At 43.9% G+C, this 23,232-nt stretch overlaps 1 protein-coding gene across 1 annotated transcript in view; it reads left to right on the top strand.

Moving 5' to 3' along the window:
• The window catches only part of VOPP1 (VOPP1 WW domain binding protein), a 111,280-nt gene extending 88,525 nt beyond the window's left edge, over nucleotides 1–22,755 (top strand). The window contains exon 5 of the mRNA XM_047095892.1: nucleotides 20,136–22,755. Within this exon, the coding sequence (XP_046951848.1) occupies nucleotides 20,136–20,326 (191 nt within the window). The 3' untranslated portion in view covers nucleotides 20,327–22,755. The remainder of the gene's footprint in view (nucleotides 1–20,135) is intronic.
• The last annotated feature ends 477 nt before the right edge of the window (nucleotides 22,756–23,232 follow it).

Genomic DNA, 23,232 nt, shown 5'->3' with positions numbered 1-23,232 from the left:
AGGGGTGGGATGGGGAAGAGGGTCAGAGGTACAAGCTTCCAGTAATAAGGTAAGTAAGTTCATGGTGACTATAGTTAACAATACTTTACTGCATATTTGGAAGCTGCTAAGAGGGTAGATCTTAAAAGTTCTCATCACAAAGGAAAAAATATATATGTAACCACGCAAAGTGATGGATGTTAGATAACTTTGTGGTGATTCTTTTACAATGCATACGTATATATCAAATCATGATGTTTATATCTTCAACTTACACAATGCTCTGTGTCAGTTATACCTCAGTACAACTGGAAGAAAAAAGGAACTTGGAGAACAATCAGAAAAAAACATAAAAGCCGTGGTAAAGCAGAGTTGTGGGTCTGAAGGAGAGCAAGCAGGGCCTGGATTTCAGGAAGGTCTGAGTGGTGGCCTGAACTGAACGTGGTGCCCACAAGATGAATGTGGGGACGGGGGAGGAATGGGGGCTGCCAAGAAAAGGATGATTCAATGATGGCCTCTCTTCTTTATGGGATATTATGTGGTCACCAAAGTTAATGGTCAAAATCAAGGCCATGTAACTAGCCAGACAACTGTAAAGCCATGTTCAGGGAAGAGGGCAGTGGGTGACGTGTTATTTTGAGTAGTTGATTCTGACTGTGTAATCGCACAAACGCATAGAGAGGGATCAAAGAGAACAGTCAGTAATGACATCGGGGGTGTTAACGCAATCTGAGTTTTCTTGAAAGATGGTTTGCTTTAATACTGGTTAGTGTGACTAATACTGATTTAAAAAGATAGAAGATGCAGCATTCCATCCAGTATTCCACTGGGAGATACATTTTTCTTCCTTTCCAGCAGTGCATTTATGGTGAATTTGTTGATGGTTTCCTGACTGTTCTAATGTCTCAATCTTGTACCAAATCTATGTCTCAATCTTGTACCAAATCTGTCAACCTGCAGTGACTCTAGTGGTCTGACTGAATGACCCCAACTGCAGGAAAATGGAAATAGTGGGGAGTGTGTTTTGACGTTTAATAACCTTCCAAACCAGGGCTGAGACACAAACAGAGCTGCTTCAGTTCTGGGGCAGCCTGTTTTAGAGCCAGGGGAATAAGCCTAAGTGTTCAATGTGACGGTGCTTCAGGTATGTGGAGACGGTGATGAGACAGCCCTGCAGTCACCTGTTGCCATCTCTGACCTCTGCAGCTCTAAGGTGTTCATGGTTTATTTTCCAAAGAAACAGTGGGTGAAGAGACCCAGGTGGGTCGGGGGTGGGAGGGACCCTGTGCTTCCCCGGGACTCTCAGCCATTCCCCTCCACTGTGTTGCTCTCGGGCACCCCCTTCAGGATGAAATTAGTTTAGAATTTATGTTTTTGGTGAAAGAAAGTAACTGGAAATCTTTAAGTTATTTGTTTTAAAAGTCACAAACGCCTGTGTACTGATACTGATATACTTTTCACAGCTACCAGGGTTCTCCTTACCAGTTCATCCCAATGGCAGAAGGTGACTAGCTGACCAGATATTTAGGGTTGGTGGAGAGGGGTGGTTTGAGATCGGTTTCATCTAGTGAAGCCCAAGAATTATTGCCTCACAGCATTGAGTTCCTCCTTGATACTTTTTTCCCAGAAAGTTCCATGTGTCTGTCTGATTTTCTGCCTGTGTGTCTCACTCTGTCTGCCATTGTTACTCTGGTAATTCTTTCGAACTCTGATGCCACCTTTTTTTTTCTATGACAACTCAATTGCTATTTCTTACCATTTGCATTACTCAGTTCATGTAAAGTAGATACATCTAGAGTGTTCTCCCATATGAAAATCGGAGTTTAGGGGCGCCTGGGTGGCTCAGTCGGTTGAGCGTCTGACTTCAGCTCAGGTCACGATCTCACGGTCCGTGAGTTCGAGCCCCGCGTCGGGCTCTGGGCTGACAGCTTGGAGCCTGGAGCCTGCTTCCGATTCTGTGTCTCCCTCTCTCTCTGCCCCTCCCCAGTTCATGCTCTGTCTCTCTCTGTCTCAAAAATAAATAAATGTTAAAAAAAATTTTTTTTTTAAAAAATGGGAGTTTAATTTTTTTCCTGCCATTTGAAAATGTGAGGTTTTTGTTCCCTCCATAAAAGCATTTACTATCTTTATCTACTAGAGATAGATAACACACTTCACACAGAGTGCAATTCAAAAGGAAATGCCTTTTTTATAGCCTGTCCTGTTGGTAGGCAGCTCATGTTGTTACTTTAATAATGACAGCATTCCCATCTATAATCTTTGATCACCGGGGACAGAAACTTCTAGCACAGTTAAGTCTCCTGCTTCTTATTCTTCTCTCTGCCAATGACAGAGAGAATACAGAGTCTGAGCACCCAGTCCACGTTCGTAAAAACTGCTCCTACCTCCGGGAGGACGACACAAGTCTGAAGTGTGTTCCTTACATGGTTCCAGCATGCAGAGCTGGTCAGACAGACTGTCCCCACCCCCTTTGCTTGCCGTTAAGGTCCTTAGCTTACCTTTCAGGTCTGCTTCTTCACCTGTCCAGGCCACCTCCCCCGTCTGTCATCGTGAACTTTTCTCCCTAAATTCTTTGAAATGACTTTAGTCATTTCAGAGTTGAAGTGAGGACACACTTGGGTCAAACTAGACAGAGGGCAGAGAGGTGGCAGAGAGGTCCCCAAATGATGGTGTGTACCCACACAGTTTCCTTCTGTCACCTGCCAAATGTGTCTTTAGCACAGGTGCCGTGTGTTAAGTGCTGTGCTTAGCCTCAGTGGCATACAGTGGATATTAAACAGATGACCCCTGCCTCTGGGCTCCTGAAGGACAGTGAGACAGTGTGATGGCAGCAGGAACTCCTGACCTCTGCTCTAGTAGAAAAACGTGGAAGCTATAGATCCCACAGTTAAAAATGATGAAGTTTGAAATTCTTTCTCTCTTATTTTACACATTTGGGTCGTCTGTGGAACTTCAGCCAAAATCCAACATGCATTTTCCATTTGACCTGCCTTTTACCTTTTCAGTTGACCTTTTATAAACTTTTAGTGTCCTCTAATACATTTTCTATTTTTTTTAGACTTTTAATGTCTCAGGGAGGTACTTTCAAATGATGTGAGATATGGTTTTGCTGTCTGCTGTTTGTTGTATATTGATATTTTAACCCTTACATCTCTGTGGAGGAAAAGCTGTCTGGTGGGAAGGTAGGCTGGCTACTCATTTGAGACCCTTGAAGGTAATCATTATTCCTGAAAACAAAATGAGCTTAGCACTGGGTTTGTGGCCGACAGGGATGTTTTATTAGCTCCAAAAAGGAGGAGAGAAAATCCTATGAAGTGACTGACAGAATCCTACCGGTCATTGGGTTCGAGCCCGCCTTCCAGCTGATGAGCCAGTTCTCTGTGCTCTGTTCCCCACCCCCAAACTGGCCTCCCATTTGTCACCAGACGCTGCAGTGAAAGAAAGTCAGCTCCAGTGTTACCTTTGCCGTCCGTGGGTGACTCTGCCCAGCATTTTTGTTTGTGAGGCTTCTCCAAACCGAGGAAGCACATGATAAGGCGGGAAGAGGAAACAGCATGTCTGTCCCAGGTTCGGTTGATAACGACTGGCAGAGGGGTAGACAGCAGGGACAAAAGGAATGCCACTATTGAGTTTGATGGTTTATTATACATGTTTGTAGTGTTTACTCTTGGGATTAAGAGTAACATGTCTGCATTCTAAATCCGCATCAAAGATGGTAATAAACTTTTTTCAAAGACAAGAGAAACATGGAGGAGTTATAAAAGCAAACTATGATGGCAGTAGAAGACTACCTACAATATATATTACAGTGACTCTAAATGTGTTAAAGTATCATCAGGTTGTGTTAGAAACCCAACTTCTTACTGCTTTAAAGAGAGACGAAGAACGTAACAGAAAAGGAATAGGAATTCCTTAGGGGGTGTTTAGCAGAGAAGTAGAATGATCAAAGGTGATTTGACAGCAGCGGTGGCCTGGGCGAGGGTGGTGGCAACAGAACGGCTTGGGGTCCTTCTGGGCTTAGAGCTCACAGGACCTACGGAAGAGTTCAGGTGAAGGGAGCGACCTAATCTCTTTATGACTCCGATTTCTCTTCTGAGACGGAGAATAATAATATGTTATGAAGATCAACAGGTACTTCTAAAGTGTCTAGTTCTTGCTACTCAAAGCTGGGGCTGGTGGCATAAGTGCCTCCCTAGGAGCTTGTTAGGAGTGCAGACTCTCTCGTGGTCCCCCAGACGACCTGCTGCGTCAGCCTCTGCATTTTAACAAGATCCCCAGTGAGTAGAATAGGACCGCACAGGGGAGTACTAGGTGTTGGATAAGGAACAAAATGCGGGGGCCAGTGATGGCAATAAGTAATCTCATAGAAGCTAAGCGTCAAAACCTGTGGACGAACCATTGAGATCCACAGGACCGGAGTAGAATTTAGTCCATGTGTCTGCTGGGCTGATGTGACGGCCGTTGTTCTTTTTCTGCCTTGTGTTCTAGGATTTGCTCTGTGGAATACCACTTACCACTGAATTCTTAGCAGTTACTTTGGCTTCTGTTTCAAAACATTGTCAGAAGTGAGCAAAACTACTTTCTTCCCTCAACTTCTGATTTATACAACCAGGAAAGAAAAAGTCAAGACTTTTGGTGGAAGAGTTTTTTTTTTTTTTTCCTACTTAACCTTGCTCACAAAGCTTGGTGACACATTGGGGCCCCAGCGTTCACGTGTGTCTCAGCTGTGTTTCAACTGCATCATCTCTATAAAACCCTGACGGGTCAGGATTAAATTATTAGGTACCTAATACAGATATTCCTTTTAACTCCTTCCCCCTCCTCCCAAAGAAGCAGTAGATTAAGCCCCCCCTGTTTTCTTTGTGATGGGTAATACATTCAAGTCAGTTCTTCTTCTGGTTCCCTTCTTTCAGCTTACCGATATTTTTTACCAGCTATTTATCTTTGAAGACATAATCCATGATTTTCTGAATATATACACATATATAAAGGAAGACTTTTTCACACTATTAAGATAATTGTGTATTGTGAAGACATAACTTGAGTTATATGTATTGAATAACTTCAAGTGTGTGAAACAAACACTTAGAAATGAGAGGAAAAAATGTGGAGTGCCCTTGCATTACTATTGACTTGATCGAAGTATAAAAGTTAATGGAGCACTTAAAAGAATTTATTGAATTGTACACCACAAAGAAAATCAGGGTAGGTTTACAAAAGCAGAAGTCACATACCTCAGGGTCTGGGCTAGGATGCTCTCGGGTTCATTTCTGTCTTCATGCCTCTCTATCAGATCTTGGGAATGTGACTCAGTTTCCCTAAGCTTCAAGCTCCTGACTATGAGGCTGAGATCGTAAGAGACCTTCTTAGGGTGATTGTGTATGAGTTGATCCGTAGACTCTGCTTAGCTCTGGGCCTGAGGCAACGCTCCCTAAGTGACAGTAATTGCTTCTCCTACTGTTTCTAAACCTTGTAGTTTTAAGAAATCTATAAATGAGCAAATAAGTCATCTGCTCCCACTTGGGAATAAAAGAAAACCCCCTACGTCATTAGCTGAGCAAATGAAGGAGAGAAGTGAGGGAGGACCCCGAGGGCCTGGTCTTCACCCCACACATCCCAAGCCTCCCCACCCAATCTTCCCAACTCAGCAAAGGGCTAGTCTGTTCTGCCAATTGCTCAGGCTAAAAGCCATCATGACAGTTTCTTCTGTCTGCCCCTCTCCTGCTGCCTCCTTTTATCCAGATTACCATAGGAGCCTCCTCACTAGCCTTCTTGCTTCCCCCTTCCCCAGCTTTGGTCTGTTTCCAACAAAGCAAACGGTCAAAGAGAGGTCCCGGCTTCTACTCACAACTCTCCAGAGGCCACCCCCCCCCACTCCCCTGTTCACAGTCAGAGGCCCTTACGGTAGCCAATGAGGCTCCTCTCTGTCTCTTACGTCTCCCCCTCCTGCTACTCTTCCGTTCCCACATACCTCTCCTGCTCCTGTCCTCCCGGCTCATTCCACTCCCACCACACACTGGCCTTTGCTTTACCTCAAACCTACCGGGCTGTGATGTTGGTGTCTTTTGCACTGTGATTTCTTCTGCCTAAAAGACTCTGTGTCCATCTAAACCCACCCCGCCATGTATACGTGGTGTGCTTCCCATCACCCTCCCCCACTGCACTCATGGTATGCTCCTTCATAACCCTCACCCCAGGTTCACATGGTGTGCTCCCCCATCCTCCTCCTTCTAGGTACACATGGCAGCTCCCCAATCACCTGCCCCCCCCCCCCCGGCACGTACCTGTGGTGTACTCCTCATCACCTACTGCCCCCAGCTACACATGGCTGCTCCCTCATCACCCTCCCCCACCATTTACACATCGTATACTCCCCCACATACATCTCCTCCATCACCCTCACCCCAGGTGCAAGTGGCCCCGTGTGGCTCCACTTAGGTACAGATTTTTTTTTGATACATAAAGTACAGTACTATAAACGTATTTTCTCTTCCTTATGACATTCTTCTAACCTTTTCTCCAGCTTACTTTATTGTAAGAATGCAGTATACAATACATATAACATACAAAATATGTGTTAATTGACAGGCTTTGTTGTCATTGAAGCTTCTAGTCAACAGTAGGCTGTTACTAGTTAAGTTCCGAGGGAGTCAAAAGTTATGCACGGATTTTAACTGCACAGGCAGTCAGTGCTCCTCACCTTGGTGTTGTTCGAGGGTCAACTGTATTTTGGAATTTTTAAGTCTCTTGAAGGCTTGTCACTTACAGGGAAGAGTTGGAGGGTAAATTACAGTTCACCTTGTCAGTTTCAGTCTCAGCTCAGTGGCAGCTACTGGTCCTCAACTCAGGCCCCTTGAAAGGCCGCTGGGCACATATTCCTTGGGGAGCTTGCACATAGCAAGCAGGAGCAGCGTGGGCAAAGGGACCCTGTCCTCCAAATATAGGTACTGTGCACTCTGATGGTGTTTGCTGCTACTGACTAAAGAGGCAGGCAGCCCCTGTCACACCTCCCCACGCTGTTGCAAGTGTCTCCCTGCTCTGGCTGAGGTGGCCTCCAGGGCACTTATGTGGCCAGTGCCCTTCTCCCCATCCCTTCCTTTTTCACTTTTTCCCCTTTAAGAGCAGACAGTAAAGACCAGGATGTTCCAAACCAACTGCATACACCAGAAAAGTTAGAAAGAGAGTGTGCATCCCAGGGAAAAGCTCAGAAATGACCTGAGAAATCCATAAGTTTATACTTCAGGCTTATTCTCAGCACAGAGACAGCCTACAACAATTAACTTTATAAAATAAAAATAAAAATATTAGCAAAACAACAGTAAACTGTCGGGAAGGAGAGGAGGATGTTATTTCCATAGTTACCACATTATTAGATTCAAATGTCTGATGTTCAACAACAACAAAAATCACAAATCATACAAAGAAACAGGAAAGTATGGTCCATTCAAGGCAAAAATTAAATAAAGAGACTGTTCCTGAAAAATACCTAATGGTACATCTGCTAGACAAGTCTTTAAAATACGTGTCTTCTTCTCTAAAGAAGACATCCAGATGGCCAACAGGCACATGAAAAGATGTTCAGCGTCGCTCCTTATCAGGGAAATACACATCAAAACCACACTCAGGTATCACCTCACGCCAGTCAGAGTGGCCAAAATGAACAAATCAGGAGACTATAGATGCTGGAGAGGATGTGGAGAAACGGGAACCCTCTTGCACTGTTGGTGGGAATGCAAATTGGTGCAGCCGCTCTGGAAAGCAGTGTGGAGGTTCCTCAGAAAATTAAAAATAGACCTACCCTATGACCCAGCAATAGCACTGCTAGGAATTTACCCAAGGGATACAGGAGTACTGATGCATAGGGGCACTTGTACCCCAATGTTCATAGCAGCACTCTCAACAATAGCCAAATTATGGAAAGAGCCTAAATGTCCATCAACTGATGAATGGATAAAGAAATTGTGGTTTATATACACAATGGAATACTACGTGGCAATGAGAAAAAATGAAATATGGCCTTTTGTAGCAACATGGATGGAACTGGAGAGTGTGATGCTAAGTGAAATAAGCCATACAGAGAAAGACAGATACCATATGGTTTCACTCTTATGTGGATCCTGAGAAACTTAACAGGAACCCATGGGGGAGGGGAAGGGAAAAAAAAAAAAAAAAAAAAAGGACGTTAGAGTGGGAGAGAGCCAAAGCATAAGAGACTGTTAAAAACTGAGAACAAACTGAGGGTTGATGGGGGGTGGGAGAGAAGGGCGGGTGGGTGATGGGTATTGAGGAGGGCACCTTTTGGGATGAGCACTGTGTGTTGTATGGAAACCAATTTGTCAATAAACTTCATATATAAAAAAATAAATAATAAATAAATAAATAAATAAAATACGTGTCTTAAAGGTGCTCAACAAAAACAAATAGCTTAAAGAACTACAGGAATATGTGGAGAAGGTCAAGAAAACAATGTATAAAAAATGGAAATATCATTAAAGCAATAACCTAAAAAGATAACAACAAGGAATTCTGGAGCGAAAAAGTACAATAAGTGAAATGAGAAATTTACCACATGGATTCAAATACAGATCTGAACAAGTAGAAGGAACAATCAGGGAACTGAAGACGGGACAATGGACTTGATCAAGTCTGAGGGACAGAAAGAACAAAGATTGAAGAAAAGTGGACAGAGCCTAAGAGTCTTGTAGGGCACCATCAACCAGACCAACATATGCATTGTAGAAGTGTCAGAAATAGAAGAGAGAGAAAAAGGAGCACAGAGAATATTTGAAGAAATAATGTTTGAAAACTTCCAAAATTTTATGAAAAACATGAATATAAACATCCAAGAAGCTGAACAAACTCCAAGTAAGAGGAACTTAGAGAGCCACACCAAGGCACATTATGATCAACATTTCAAAAGCCAGAGACCAAGAGAGAATATTGAAAGCAACAAGAGAGAAGTGAATCATCACATACAGTGGATCCTCAATAAGACTGTAAGCATATTTCTATTTTTTTTAATGTGAGTTTTTTTTTTTAATTTACATCCAAGTTAGCATATAGTGCAACAATGATTTCAGGAGTTGATTCCTTAATGCCCCTTATCTATTTATCCCATCCCCCCTCCTACAACCCCTCCAGTAACCCTCTGTTTTCCATATTTAAGAGTCTCTTATATTTTGTCCCCCTCCCTGTTTTTATATTATTTTTGGTTCTCTTCCCTTGTGTTCATCTGTTCTGTGTCTTAATATCCTCATGTGAGTGAAAGCATATGATATTTGTCTTTCTCTGACTAATTTCACTTAGCTTACTACCCTCTAGTTCCATCCATATAATTGCAAATGGCAAGATTTCATTCTTTTTGATTGCCGAGTAATACTCCAGTGTGTGTGTGTGTGTGTGTGTGTGTATACCATATCTTCTTTATCCATTCATCCATCGATGGACATTTGGACTCTTTCCATACTTTGGCTATTGTTGATAGTGCTCATAAGCAGATTTCTTATCAGAAACTATAGAGGCCAGAAGGCAATGAACTAATATATTCCAAGTGCTAAAAGAAAAAAATCTGTCAACCAAGAACCCTGTATCTGGGCAAAACTTTCCTTCAGAAGTGAGGAAGAAACTGGGGTTCCTGGGTGGCTCAGTCAGGTAAGCGTCCGACTTCGGCTCAGGTCATGATCTCACAGCTCGTGAGTTTGAGCTCCACATCAGGCTCTGTGCTGACAGCTCAGAACCTGGAGCCCACTTCAGATTCTGTGTCTCCCCCTCTCTGCCCCTCCCTCACTCACCTCTGTCTCTGTATCCTTCAAAAATAAATAAACATTAAAAAATTAAAATTAAAAAAAAAGTGAGGAAGAAACTAAGACTTTGCCAAAAAAACAAAAGCTGAAGGCGTTTGCAGCCAGCAGACTTGCCCTGCCAGAAATGCTCAAGGGAATCTTGCGAGGTGAAATGAAAACACACTAGAGAGTAACTCGAAGCCATATGGAGAAATAAACATCTCAGAAAAGGTAAATGCTTTGGCAATTGTAAAAAGTATTATTGTAACTATTGTTTGTAATGCACTTTTTGTTTTCTACACTGTTTAAGAGACTAATAAATTTAAAGAAAAAATGATTATTAGTGTAAAAACTAACATTAATGTAACATCAGTTTGTAGCTTAAAATCTTGTTTTCTATATAATTTAAGAGATGAATGCAATTATGGAAAGAGCCTAAATGTCCATCAACTGATGAATGTATAAAGAAATTGTCTGTATACACAATGGAATACTACGTGGCAATGAGAAAGAATGAAATGTGGCCTTTTGTAGCAATGTGGATGGAACTGGAGAGTGTTATGCTAAGTGAAATAAGTCATATAGAGAAAGACAGATACCATATGTTTTCACTCCTATGTGGATCCTGAGAAACTTAACAGAAGTCTATGGGGGAGGGGAAGAAAAAAAAGAGGTTAGAGAGGGAGGGAGTCAAAGCATAAGAGAATCTTAAAAACTGAGAACAAACTGAGAGTTGATGGGGGGTGGGAGGGAGGGGAGGGTGGGTGATGGGTATTTAGGAGGGCAGCTTTTGAGATGAGCACTGGGTGTTGTATGGAAACCAGTTTGACAATAAATTTCATATTTAAAAAAAAGAGATGAATGCATTTAAAATAAATAATTATTTATGTTTTAGGGTACATCACATATGAAGATGTAATTTTGTGACATCAGCCATTGAAAGGGAAGGGACAGAATTGTAAAGGAGCAGAATTTGTGTATGTTATTGAAATTAAGCTGGTATAAATTCAAATCACAGTGTTTAAAATTTTTTTAAGTTTTTTTTTTTTGTGTGTGTGTGTGAGAGAGGGACAGAGTGAGAGCAGGAGAGGGGTAGAAAGAGAGGGAGACACAGAATCTGAAGCGGGCTCCAGGCTCTGAGCTGTCAGCACAGAGCCTCATGCGGGGCTTGAGCTCATAAACCATGAGATCATAACCTGAGCTGAAGTCAGACGCTCAGTCGACTGAGCCACCCTGGCGCCCCCAAATTACAGTGTTTTAACATTAGAGTGTTTCATATAATCTCCATAGTAACCACAAAGAAATAGCTATACAATATACACAAAAGGAAATGAGAAAGGAATTAAGCATTTCACTACAAAAAATCAACTGAAAACAAAAAAGATGGTAATGTAAGAAATGAGGGACAGAAAAACTATAAGGCATATAGGAAACAAATAGCATGAACAGAAGTCTTTCCTTATCAGTGAATACTTTAAATACAAATGAATTAAACCCTTCAATCAAAAGAGATTGGAAGAATGGATAAAAACACATGATCCAACTATATGCTGTCTACCAGAGACTTTTTCAGGTTCAGTGACACAAACAGGTTGAAAATGAAAGGAAGAAAATGTATTCCATGCAAACAGTACCTAAAAGAGAGCAGGGGTGGCTATATTAATATCATGCAAAATAAAGTTAAATAAAAAAAAGTCCTAAGAGACAAAGGATATTCTATATTAAGAAAAAATTCAATACAGCAAAAACTGAGAGAATTGAAGGGAGAAATAGCCAGTTGTACTATAATAGTTGGAGAATAACGGATAGAAAAATCAGAAGAAAAGGAAATAGAGGACTTGAACAAAATAAATGAACTAGATCTAGCAGACATACAGAATACTCTACCCAACAACAGAATACACAGTCATACACACGAAACATTTTCCAGGGTGGACTGCATGTTAGGCAGCAAATGAAGTCTCAATAGATTAACAAAATATATATCATACAAAGTATTTTTTCTGACCACAACATGATGAAGTTAGAAATTGCTAACCAAAGGAAAAATGGAATATTCACAAAATTGTGAAATTAAACAACACACTTTTAAACAACCAGTGGATCAAAGAAGAAATCACAAGGGAAGTTATAAAATACTTAGAGACAAATGAAAATAAAAACAAAACATAGCAAAACTTATGAGTCAGCAAAAGTGATGCTAAAGGGAAGAGAAACTTTATAGCTAGACACAGATTAAAAAGTGAGAAAGACTTCAGCAACCTAAATTTATAACTTACAGAACTAGACAAAGAAGAACAGACTAAACACAAAACTAGCAGAAAAAAAGGAAATGATAAAAATAACAGCTAAATGAAATGAGGAAGAAAAATAAAAGGACAAATAAATAAAAAATTGGTTCTTCAAAAAGATCAATAGAATTGACAAACCTTTAGCTAGATGGACTAAGAAAAAAGAGAAGGCATAAATTACTAAAATCAGATGAAAGTGTAGGAGTGCCTGTGTGGCTTGGCCAATTAAGTGTGCAACTCTTGATCTCAGATCTTAATCTCAGGTCCTGAGTTCAAGCTCCTCACTGGGCTCTGTGCTGAGCATGAAGACTACTTAAAGGAAGGGAGGGAGGGAGGAAAGAAATGAAAGTAGGGACATTTCTACCTTCTATAGACATTAAAGGATTATAAGAGAGTGCCATGAACAGTTGTACACCAAAAAAAAAAAAAAAAAAAAAAAAAAGGATTAGCTTGGTAAAAAGAACATATTTCCAGAAACACACAACCTACCAAGACTAAATCACAAACAAATAGAAAATTTGAATAGGCCTATAATTACGAAGGAAATTGAGTCAGTAATCAGAAAATTCCCAACAAAGTAAAGCCCTGAACCTGGTGATTTCACTTGTGATTTTTACCAAAAATTTAAGGAAAAACCAGTAACAGTCTCTCTCAAACTTTCCCAAAAATTGGAGAGGAAGCAACTCTTCCTAACTCATTCTGTGAGGCCAGCATTAATAACCCTGACACCAAAGCCAGACAAAGACACTACAAGAAAAAATTACAGGTGATTATTGTCCCCAGTAGACATTGATGAAAAAACCCACGACAAAATACAAGCAGACAGAATTCAGCAGTATTTTTAAATGACCAAATGGGACTTACTCCTGGATTGCAAAGATTGTTCAACAAATAAAAAATCAGTCAGTATAATACACCACATCAACAGAATGAAGGGAAAAAAAAATACATGATTATCTCAATTGATGCAGAAAAAGCATTTGATGAAATTCACCATTTTATGATAAAATACACTCAACAAACGGGGAATAGAAAGAAATAACCTCAGGGTGCTTGGGTGGCTCAGTCAGTTAAGCATCTGACTTCGGCTCAAGTCATGATCTCACAGTTCATGAGTTCGAGCCCTGTGTCAGGCTCTGTGCTGACAGCTCAGAGCCTGGAGCCCGCTTCGGATTCTGTGTCTCCCTATGTCTCTGCCCCCTCCCCCTCCCAAAAATAAATAAACATTAAAAAAATTTTTTTAAAGAAGGAAACTACCTCATCAAAACAATAGAAAAAAAATCAAGGAAACCAAGAGCCAGTTTTTTGAAAAGATAAAATTGGTAAACCCTCAGCCAGATTCATCAAGAAAAAAAGAGAAAGGACCCAAATAAATAAAATCAGAAATAAAGGAGAAGTAACAACTGACATTACAGAAATACAAAGGATTATAAGAGAATACTACAAAAAATCATATGCCAACAAATTGGACAACCTTGAAGAAATGAATAAATTCCTGGAAACATATAATCTTCCAAAACTGAGTCACAAAGAAATAGAAAATCTGAACAGACCAATTACTAATAATGAATTTGAATTATCAATCAAAAAACTCCCAACAAATAAAACCTTAGGACCTGATGAACTCACAGGTGAATTCTACCAAACATTTAAAGAAGACTTAATACCTATCCTCAAACTATTCCAAAAAATGGAAGAGGAAGGAGAGCTTACAAATACATTCTACAGGGCGAGCATTACCCCAATACCAAAACCAAAGACACCACACACACAAAAATAATAATAAAAAAAAGAAAACTGCAGATGATATGATCTCATATGCAGAAAATTCAAAAGATTTGGGTCTGGGTGACTCAGTTGGTCAAGCATCTGACTCTTGATTACTGCTCAGCTCATGGGATCAAGCCCCAGGTTGGGCTCCACGCTGAGTGTGGAGCCTGCTGGAGATTCCTCTCTCTCTCTCTCTCTCTCTCTCTCTCTCTCCCCCTCCCTCTGCCCCACTTCCCCACTCACACACTCTCTTTCTCTCTAAAATAAAAAAAAAAAGAAAATTCTAAAGATATGACAAAAAAAACTTCTAGGTATAATAAATGAATTCATCAAAGTATCAGGAAACAAGTCAACATAAAAATCAGTTAAATTTCTATACATAAGCAATGAATGATCTGACAAGGAAATTAAAAAAAAAAATTCCATTTACAGTAGCAGTAAAACATAAAATAATTGAAAGTTTAACCAAGGAGGTGAAAGACTTGTACAGTGGAAACTACAAACATTGCTGCAGGAAATTTTAAAAGACATACATAAATGGAAACTGATCCCATGTGCATGGATTGGAAGACTTAATATTGTTTAAATGTCAGTACTACCCAAAGCATTCTACAGAGTCTGTGCAAACCCTTTCAAAATCCCAATGACGTTTTTTACAGAAATAGAAAAAGCCATCAACCTCAGAGGACCCTGATTAGCCAAAATATGCTTTGGGTTCCAGAGTTATGTGCCAAAGAATCACGAGTACATTTTGGGGAATGTTTTTGAAATCACCTCTCTCAAGTCTGTGGACACATACCTGTTCTTGCCTGGCCTTCTCTCTCTGGTTTTCACACATACAGTGAAGTGTTCCTTTTGCCCCTTATGCAGATGAGTCAGAACTGAGTCCGTCTCCTCAGTTTCTCTTCTCCATGGGAGCCTGAATGGTCAACCAAGTCAGTGTCTTGTCAGGACTCACTCTTTTAGCCAAAAGAGCAGAGATCTAGCAAATGTCTGCTGGCGTCGCTACCCGGCCAGGAGCCTTTAGCGGCTCAGTGAGGGTCTATCCTCTGTTCCTGCTGCCCTTCCATCTCCACCACACTCTTTCCAGCATGTTCCATCCATGTATTTGTCAAGTGTTTTCACCCAAGGGTTCATATTCCTGACGAATACATAATTTATCCACCTTCTATCTGTTCTATTTCTTTAATATTCCAAGTGCCTCTCCAACTCCAATATTTCAGTCCTGTCCTAATTCCCAGCAATATCCAGGAGCTATTACTGTTAACATAAAAAATGCCAATTAAATTGGACACACTTGGGCGCCTGGGTGACTCAGTCGGTTAAGCATCTGACTTCGGCTTAGGTCACCATCTCACAGTTCGTGGTTCGAGCCCTGCGTCGGGCTCTGTGCTGGCTGCTCAGAACCTGGAGCCTGCTTTGGATTCTGTGTCTCCGTCTCTCTCTGCCCCTCCCCCGCTCATGCTCTGACTTTCAAAAGTGAATAAACATTAAAAAAGGTGTTTTTTTTTAATAAATAAATACATAGGACACACTTGCCAGTGCTTCTTATTATCCTCCAGGGTGAGTGGCCCTGATGCACAGATACACAGCCCGATGCAGCCCCATGGCCTGTGACAGGGAATTCAGGTCATCATTGAATGCCTCTGTCCTCAGGAGTGATGGGCAGGGTTGGTGCAGGCTTGCGGAGCTGGGACAGCCTTTTCTTCCTATCATATCAGAAATAAGTGTTTCTTAGGAAACTGCCAAGTGTGCCTAGTACAGCAGAGCGGGGACAAAGTCCAGAGCTACGGCACCAGTCATCCCTCTTCAGCCATTCATCTCACACATTTACGGAAAATCACATGCCAAGTGCCATTCTGGGCTCTGAGGGTTCCAAGATGAATGAGCCTATCCTCATGTGCAGGAGGCTCAGAAAATTACACTGCTCTGGAGGCAAAGAAGACAGGGTACCTAATCCAGCCAGAAAGGGAGGGGCAGGCGGTGAGATGGAGCTTCCTGAAGTTGGTGATTCTGGTCTGAGACTTGAAAGACAAGTGGGATTTAGCCACACAAGAGGCTAGGATCGGGGTGGTGTGGAGACGGAGGAGTGTTCTGCATGTGGGACAGCCAGGAGATGCTCTCTGGTGAGGGTCAGGGAAGAGGTGAGCAGGATACAAGCAACCAGACTCTTGTTAGGAAGGGAAGAATAAGGCAGGGTGGTAATTAACAAGACTGAGGTAGGTAAGAACCTGATTATGGAGCGTCTGTTATCCCTCATAAGAGAACTTAGCTTATAGTCCCGTGAGTGAACTGGGGAATATGGCGACCTCGACCAAGAGCGGGAATAAATATAGGAAGTCTGAGTCATAGTGGAAAGGTTGAACTGCATGCCTCCTCTTTAGGCAGGTTTGAGAGACCTGCCTAAACCTTGAGGAGATGGATGTAGGAAGCCAGGATATGGGCTCTGATTAAACTGAGAATGCTGGCAGGAGCCCTGGAACTCGTGAGGGCTACCTCCAAGTGGGGGTAATTACAAAGACACGTGGAAGCTGTTGGGAATTGGGACAGCCTGGGGCTGGTAAGCTTTCCACGTCTCGTGGGTCACATGGTCTTCCAGAGGCTATCTCCCCCTCTCCCTGCATGTTCACTCCAGTCTCTGCTGCCAGCCAGATTCTTCTGCATCTCAAGTAAAGATTGGCCCAGCTCAGTTGACTTGTGACAGGATCACTGTTAAGAAGGCTTGGCCGCCAGACCATCCTTCGGCATAGGTGGGATGGTTCAACTTAGGATGAGCTGCTGTCAACTGATGTCTTTAAGATATTCTTACTCACCTTTGCTGAATCTAGAGTCCCTTCTCAAATCGTGCTGAGACTCTCAATGAGGGAAGAGATGATGGCATTAAAGAATGCAGTGACTTCAGTTCTCTGGAGACAAGACGATGTGCCAGGGATCAGAGTGCAGCCCAGGTGGGAAGCCTGTGTCATGACAGTTCTTAGTCAAGCCCTTGATTTGGAGGATGGAGACCACAATGTAAGCCCGTTAGGTCACTAGTCTTCTCTGGTTTTCCCATTCCTCTTTAGCCTGAACTTCCAACCCCCGTTCATCACCCTCTTGTGAGAGACACTTGTCCCAGTGGAAAGAGACTAGGCTTTCCAGTACACTCTTGTGTTCAATCCTGTTGCTTCCAAATATCAGCTGTGGGGCTTTGGCAAGTTACTTCATCTTCCTGAGCCTCCGTGTCCTCAAGAATATGTATAAAATTCTATCGGATCCCGTTTCTGTCCCCTTACTGTCCCCCTACCATACCCATATAACATGTATGCATACCCATGTGTACATACATGTAATACAAATGTAATAGACATTGGCATTGCAGATGCTCAATGCTTGAAACAGAAGGGACAGCTGTGAGGCTGACATTGTCTAACTCACCTCTCTGAATCCTTTCCTCTCCGACTAGCATAGAAACAGTCTTCCTGTAACTCCAGCTTCTTCACAGAATTCTCTGTCTCTGACTGCACCATCTGCCATGAGCCTTCAGTCCCGAAGGGCTATTTCTCTTCTCCCGTGTCCCACCTGCATAGGGTGAAGAGATGGTACCTGGCTTCCACCCTTGTTTGTAAAGTCCCTTTCACATTGAACTCCATGCCAGTGGGCTCTGTCACTCCTTGTCACTATTTTGCTATCATCTGTGGCCATCTCTTCTCTGAGGATTTGGGAATCTCTCTGCTCAAATAACCTAGAACTGGCATATAGAGGTTTGCTGCTGGGAGCACCCCACTTCTCCCTCCCACACAACCATGGGTCCCCCTGTGCTCCTTCTCATAACTGCTGCCTGTACAGGTCTGTTTGCACATTCAACAGAACAAACCCGTGCCCTCTTGTGCTCCAGGCTCTTTACTAGGCAGTGGGCTGCAAATGTTGAACCAGACCTATGAGGTCCCTGCCTTCACTGAGCTTATACTCTTCCTGGAAATCCTTTCTCTTTCCTGTAAATGTGTCCCTACACCCTTCAAACAACTGCAAGCATTTCCCATCCTTAAAAATACGTCTTTCTTCTTCCTGCTTCCTTGTCAGCTACCACCCACCTCCTCCTCTAGTCGTCTCCTTCCATCCCCTGAACAGCCTTTTCCCCACTGCAGTTCATGCCTGTCACTGTGCTAAAACTACCTATTGATGAGAAATCCCAAATACCAACCATATCCACTGAAAATTTGCAGTTCTTATTTTGACCTCTGCGAGGCATTATTGGAAAGTACCAGTCACTTCTTCCTTAAGGATTCTCCTTTCCCTTTGCTGCCATGACCCTACCCAGGCTTCACTGGGTGATGCTTTTTCTCCCCAGTCTCCTTTGCGTCCTTCTCCTCCACCTTCCATGCTTTGTGTTCTGTTCTGTCTTGAACGTTGGTCTTTGCTATGGTTCTCTTCTCAGCCATCTTTTCTCTCTCCCTGCACTCTTCCTGGGTGGTGGTAACCAAATCTATGTTTTTATTCCCACTTTTACACAGGAGACTGGAAGCTGCCTCAGCTCCAGCAGGCCCAGCATGAAGCTTTCATTGGCCTTACCCTTCCCCTGCACCCTCTCTTTCCCCTGCACCCTCTCCTTCTCTGCACCCTCTCCCCTGCACCCCTTTCCCCTGCACCCTTCTCTTTCCCATGAATGCTCTTTCCCCTACACCCTCTCCTTGCCCTGAACCCTCTCTCCTACACCCTCTCTTTCCCCTGCACCCTCTCCCCTGTACCCCCCTCCTTCTCCTGTACCTCTCATTCCCCTGAGCCCTCTCTTTCTCCTATAGCCTCCCATTCTCTCCTCCTCTCCTGCTCTCATAGTCAAAGACTTTCATCTGGTCTTTTCCAAACCAAAACAGTTGCTTGGCTTTTTAAAATCTTTAAGTAACTTTTTATTTGCATAAAATATACAGGGGTCCAGAGATAAAGAAGTCATAATCTCTATCCTTGGGAAACTCTTGGTCATGGCTGGTCACGGGCTTGTAAACAAATGCATCCCAAGCGTGTGGGAGATGTACCGATAGAAGCAGGTGCTGTCTGTTGGGCCATCCAGGTGTGAGATAAGGTGGCAGTTGATGAAGGTGGCATTTGTGACTTATTGCTCTCCTGCTGACACCCTGGGCATCCTCCCAGTAATCTGACCTTTATTCAATTAAACTGTGGCAAGACAGATTTGTGGGGGATGGGGAAAGGTGGAGGGTGGGGGTTGCCCTACCCAATCAATATGCATACAGGGATGACTTCACTGACACTCCCAGTATCTTTATGGCTTAAATGAGGCCTAACTCAAATAGACCTGAGTCTACCCACAAAATTAGCCTAGCCCAGGACATACCCAAAGCTCACATTTTTTTCTCTATTTATATATTCAGTATTCTGTAGTGTTATCAACATGATCAGCATAAGCATATCTAAAAAATAGACTCTACAACAGCAGCTCAAATATTTCTGCCCATTAAAATGAGAGTTCGGCTAGATCTGGGACAGGGTGGCCAGCTTGTTCCCTCTTGTCTCCTTCTTCGCTCTCCACAATACCGTGTCCTGCACCCAAGCCTGCATCCCGTAGCCTTGCCCTTGGAGAGCTTCTCTTCCGGCAATGCCAAAGACAAATAGATTCTGTAGATGCATCCACCCGCCCCTCCGGCTTCTGCTCCCATAGGTTGCCGCCCTGTCCATGAACTTGGGCTCACCGGGATGACAGGTAACCGCCACCCTGATAAAATGTTAACCCAGCAGAAGGGAATGGAGACCACACTTCAGAATGTACCTCAGCAAACTGGGTTCTCAAGGGGTTTGTGGAGCTGTCAGCGATAATTCTGGCCAGGAGTCAGGAGACCACGGTCCTCCTGCGGTAGATAGTTGCAAGCTGGCCTACTTTACTTGCCTGGCTTTCTTGACTCTAAAGTGTGCACGGGGCGGTCTGCGGATAAGTTTTCAGCACATGCCTCCCCAGCTCTGTGCAGGGCTTCCTTGGTTTATCACTCAGGCTCTGGTTTAGCGACACTGGAGGCCCACCCACCCCCAACATGCCTGATCCCGTTACCGTCTGTCCCGTCGCATAGCCAGCCTGGTGAGTCTGTGTGTGCCCTTTCATCCATCTGCACCCCGGGACAGGAGAAGTGCCATGAGGCCAGGGACTCGCGCGGGGCTCGTGCTTGTCACCTATCCCCATATCTGGGCATGCTAGCCCTCCATACGTGGCAGCCGAGTGAACTGTTGGCGTGGTGGTTCTCCATGGCCCCTTCAGCCTGGCCATGCCCTGGCCGTGATGGGCAGTGGGTTTTTTTTCTGCTGTCTCACATCCACTCATCTGTCTTTTCAGGGGCCCAGCAGCCGGGGCTGCCCTATTACACGGACCCTGGAGGACCAGGGATGAATCCTGCCGGGAATGCTATGGCGATGGCTTTCCAGGCCCAACCCAACTCACCCCAGGGAAGCACAGCCTACCCACCGCCCCCTTCTTACTGCAATACGCCCCCGCCCCCATATGAACAGGTGGTGAAGGCCAAGTAGCAGGGTCACCTGCCTGTGCGACCTCACAGGGGAACAGGGAGGGGCACTGTCACTCCACCTCTCTGTCCCCATCAACGTTTGCTTCCAGGAATTGTCTTCTGAGCCACTAAGGGCAAATTCCTCTTTGATACCTTCAAATCAAGCACAGCCCCCTTTCAAGTGTTCCACGGAGGACCGATATTTGAATTCACCCTGTGTCTCCTCTGTTACTTCTGTTTCTGATGTAATCCGAGCTCTGGCAGAGTGTGGACAGTCCCTGAGGGTTGACAGCTTAGATCCTCGGGGAAGAGACTAAGGAGGATGAGGCAAGGCAGGGCTGGTGTGTGCAGGAGAACACAAGTGAGCACACGGAAGGGACCGCTGCTAGCCTTGACAGCTTCCTCCCAGGCACGCAGCAGGCAGCTCGTGGAAACGAGGCCCCACAGGCTCCACTCTTTGAGCCCCTCGTCCTGTGGGCCTTCCTCTTCAAGAAGCCGTTAGACTTGTGGTGTAGAAGAAACTTCTTAGCACTTTCTATCTCCGTTTACTTCCTAAGAATGAGGGAGGCCGCCCTTCTGCACAGCCAGGGCTGGAAGAGCTCTCTTCCTCAAGATGACAGGATCCAGAATCCGGCCAAGTTGGATGTCTACACTTACCTGAAAATGACTAAGGAAAGTTACTTAAGTTTATGAGGAATTTCTCTCTGCCTCAAACTGGAACATTGCGTTTTATGAGCTCTTGGTCTGACTTGGCAGAAATAAAATGTTTCCCCGTTTTTTAGTGAGTTTGCGGACACTCCTGTAGAGAGAGTCCTGTCCTTTGAGGTCAGACTCAGAGTGTCTTCTCGGACTGGCAGCCACCCTCTGGCTTTGTCATGACCAGAGGTCTCCACACCCTTCCCCGAGGCAGCCCCGGCAGTGGGTTGTGATGGACATTTGCAAAGCAGAGAGGCACATCTGGCTGGGAAGTCACATCAACCCCTGGGAGAGAGGAATCCCAGCAGGGTCTGGCCGGTGGTTTTGAGCCTGGGGCAGCAGGCCCCTGCAGTGGTTTGTTTGATCTCAGCAGAAGTGTGTGTCTGACAAGGGGAAAGCTTGCTGGAAAAAAAAGAGGAATGCAAAATCCCAGGACTGCAGGAAGATCTCTTCAAAAAGTACAGAATAGATCTCACTGACAACTAAATCAACATTAGAATAGAAGATGTGGTTGGAAATGCAAATCCTGGCTAAGAAACAGATCTCACCCTGGGATCCAACAGTAGCCCTAGTCACCGGGATGCAGGGAGGTCCTGTTCCTCTGCAGTTAGTGATGCTGACAGTGCGTTTAAACCCAGATTGAGATCTGACCGGTTGTGTATAGGAAGGCAGAGCAGCCTAGCCAAGGTGGGTAGATCCCTGTGTGTGTTTAGTAGTGGGATAGGGTGGGGGGCAGGGGCTTATTTTTGTAATGAGCTAATTGGAGCCTCTTGCGAAATTGTTACGCATTGAACTTGAGCAATTTTGTTACTCATTGAACTTGAGCATGGGAACATCCCACTGCAGTGGATGCTGAGTCCCCCAGACCAGGAGTCCCTTTCCTACTGGGATCTCTGTATCAGGGGAGGGCGTGAAATCGGGATGGGGCCGCAGCGACGGCTCTGACTTACCTTCCCTCTAAAGATGGAGAGTCTGCCAGCCTCCCAGGGAATTCCACAGGAAACGCTTGGAGCCACACGAACACCGTTGGAAACACAGTTTATAAACACAGATGCTGCTGCTGGTGTCTTTCAGCCACCCTCCTGTGACCTCCGAACTCCTGTCCCGGACTGCAGTTCCTCCCCACACTGGAGTCCTGGATTCAAGTGAGACAACAAAGCACAACGTTGCCGTTTACAACCAAGGACAACCACAGGGGTCCAGAAGGTTCCTCTTCCTCCAGGTCATTCGTTTTGCACTTTTAGTTTGAATTTCTCCCTTCCCTTTTTTTTTTTTTTTTTTAAAATAAGCACAGTAAGAGATGCCCCTGGAATTGGATCCGGGTGCAGTTGAATAGGCACCCAAATATCCATGACTTAATTTTGTTTATCTTTTTTGATAGCAAATGATCTCAGAGACTGGATGATTTAGGTAGTGCTCAACCGCTTTGTATTCTGTGTTTGTGAAGAAAAATTGCATTTTCCCTTGAACCTGGATGAGAACCCTGCTACAGTGAACACCCATACTGTGTGTAGAAATTCCACTTGTGGTGACATTTCCTGGCCATTCTCATTTCCTCTGTGCCGTCAGTGGACTGTGTCCCCCTCCCGGAGTGAGTCCAGCTCCTGGCGTGTTGATGTCTTAGAGAGTCAGTGGTTAGGAGTAAACCGGGAGCCAATCTGTGCTTGTGTTCTCTCTGCAACATTTGGCTTCTTTTGCTTTTCTGTTCTCTTTTGATAGGGTCCTGTTTCCTATGTATGCAAAATAAAAAATAAATTTGGGCACGTGCTTTGATTGTTTTTCTGGGAAGGGGAAAAGCAGGTGGAGATGATGTTTCTAATGAAGAAGGGCGTACAGAAGGTCCTGCTTCAGCCCGGTGGGGGTGGAGCGGAGTGGGGTGGGTGACCCACTCAACCTCAGGAGCCCCAGAAATTAGATGCTGTCAAAGAACATTTCAGGAAGGTTTGGTGCACCAACATATTTGAAAAATCTATCTAAGGAAAAAATTATCTGAAGTGGAAAGGCAGAAGCATTAATGAGCTAAACTCACAGGTGATACCAAGGTTAGTTATCCAAAGGGCCTGGATCTGCTTTCCATAGGTAGCTGATTTGAACGATGCTGCTCTGTGGGGTCAGAAACTGTATTTCTGTCACAGATCTATGGAAGGATATAGTTGCTACGGGCAGGCTGCATTTTAGATGAATCATTAATTGAGCTGATGTTTATAAAGAAGCATTTTGTCTGAAAACAGG

This window comes from Lynx rufus, unplaced genomic scaffold (assembly GCF_022079265.1).
Source record: "Lynx rufus isolate CCGP_SWC_20201006 ecotype Redwood Valley unplaced genomic scaffold, mLynRuf1.p SCAF_4, whole genome shotgun sequence".
In the NCBI taxonomy this organism is placed as follows: Eukaryota; Metazoa; Chordata; class Mammalia; order Carnivora; family Felidae; genus Lynx; species Lynx rufus.
Note: the sequence above shows the minus strand (reverse complement) of the source record. Positions and strands in the feature narration are given on the sequence as shown.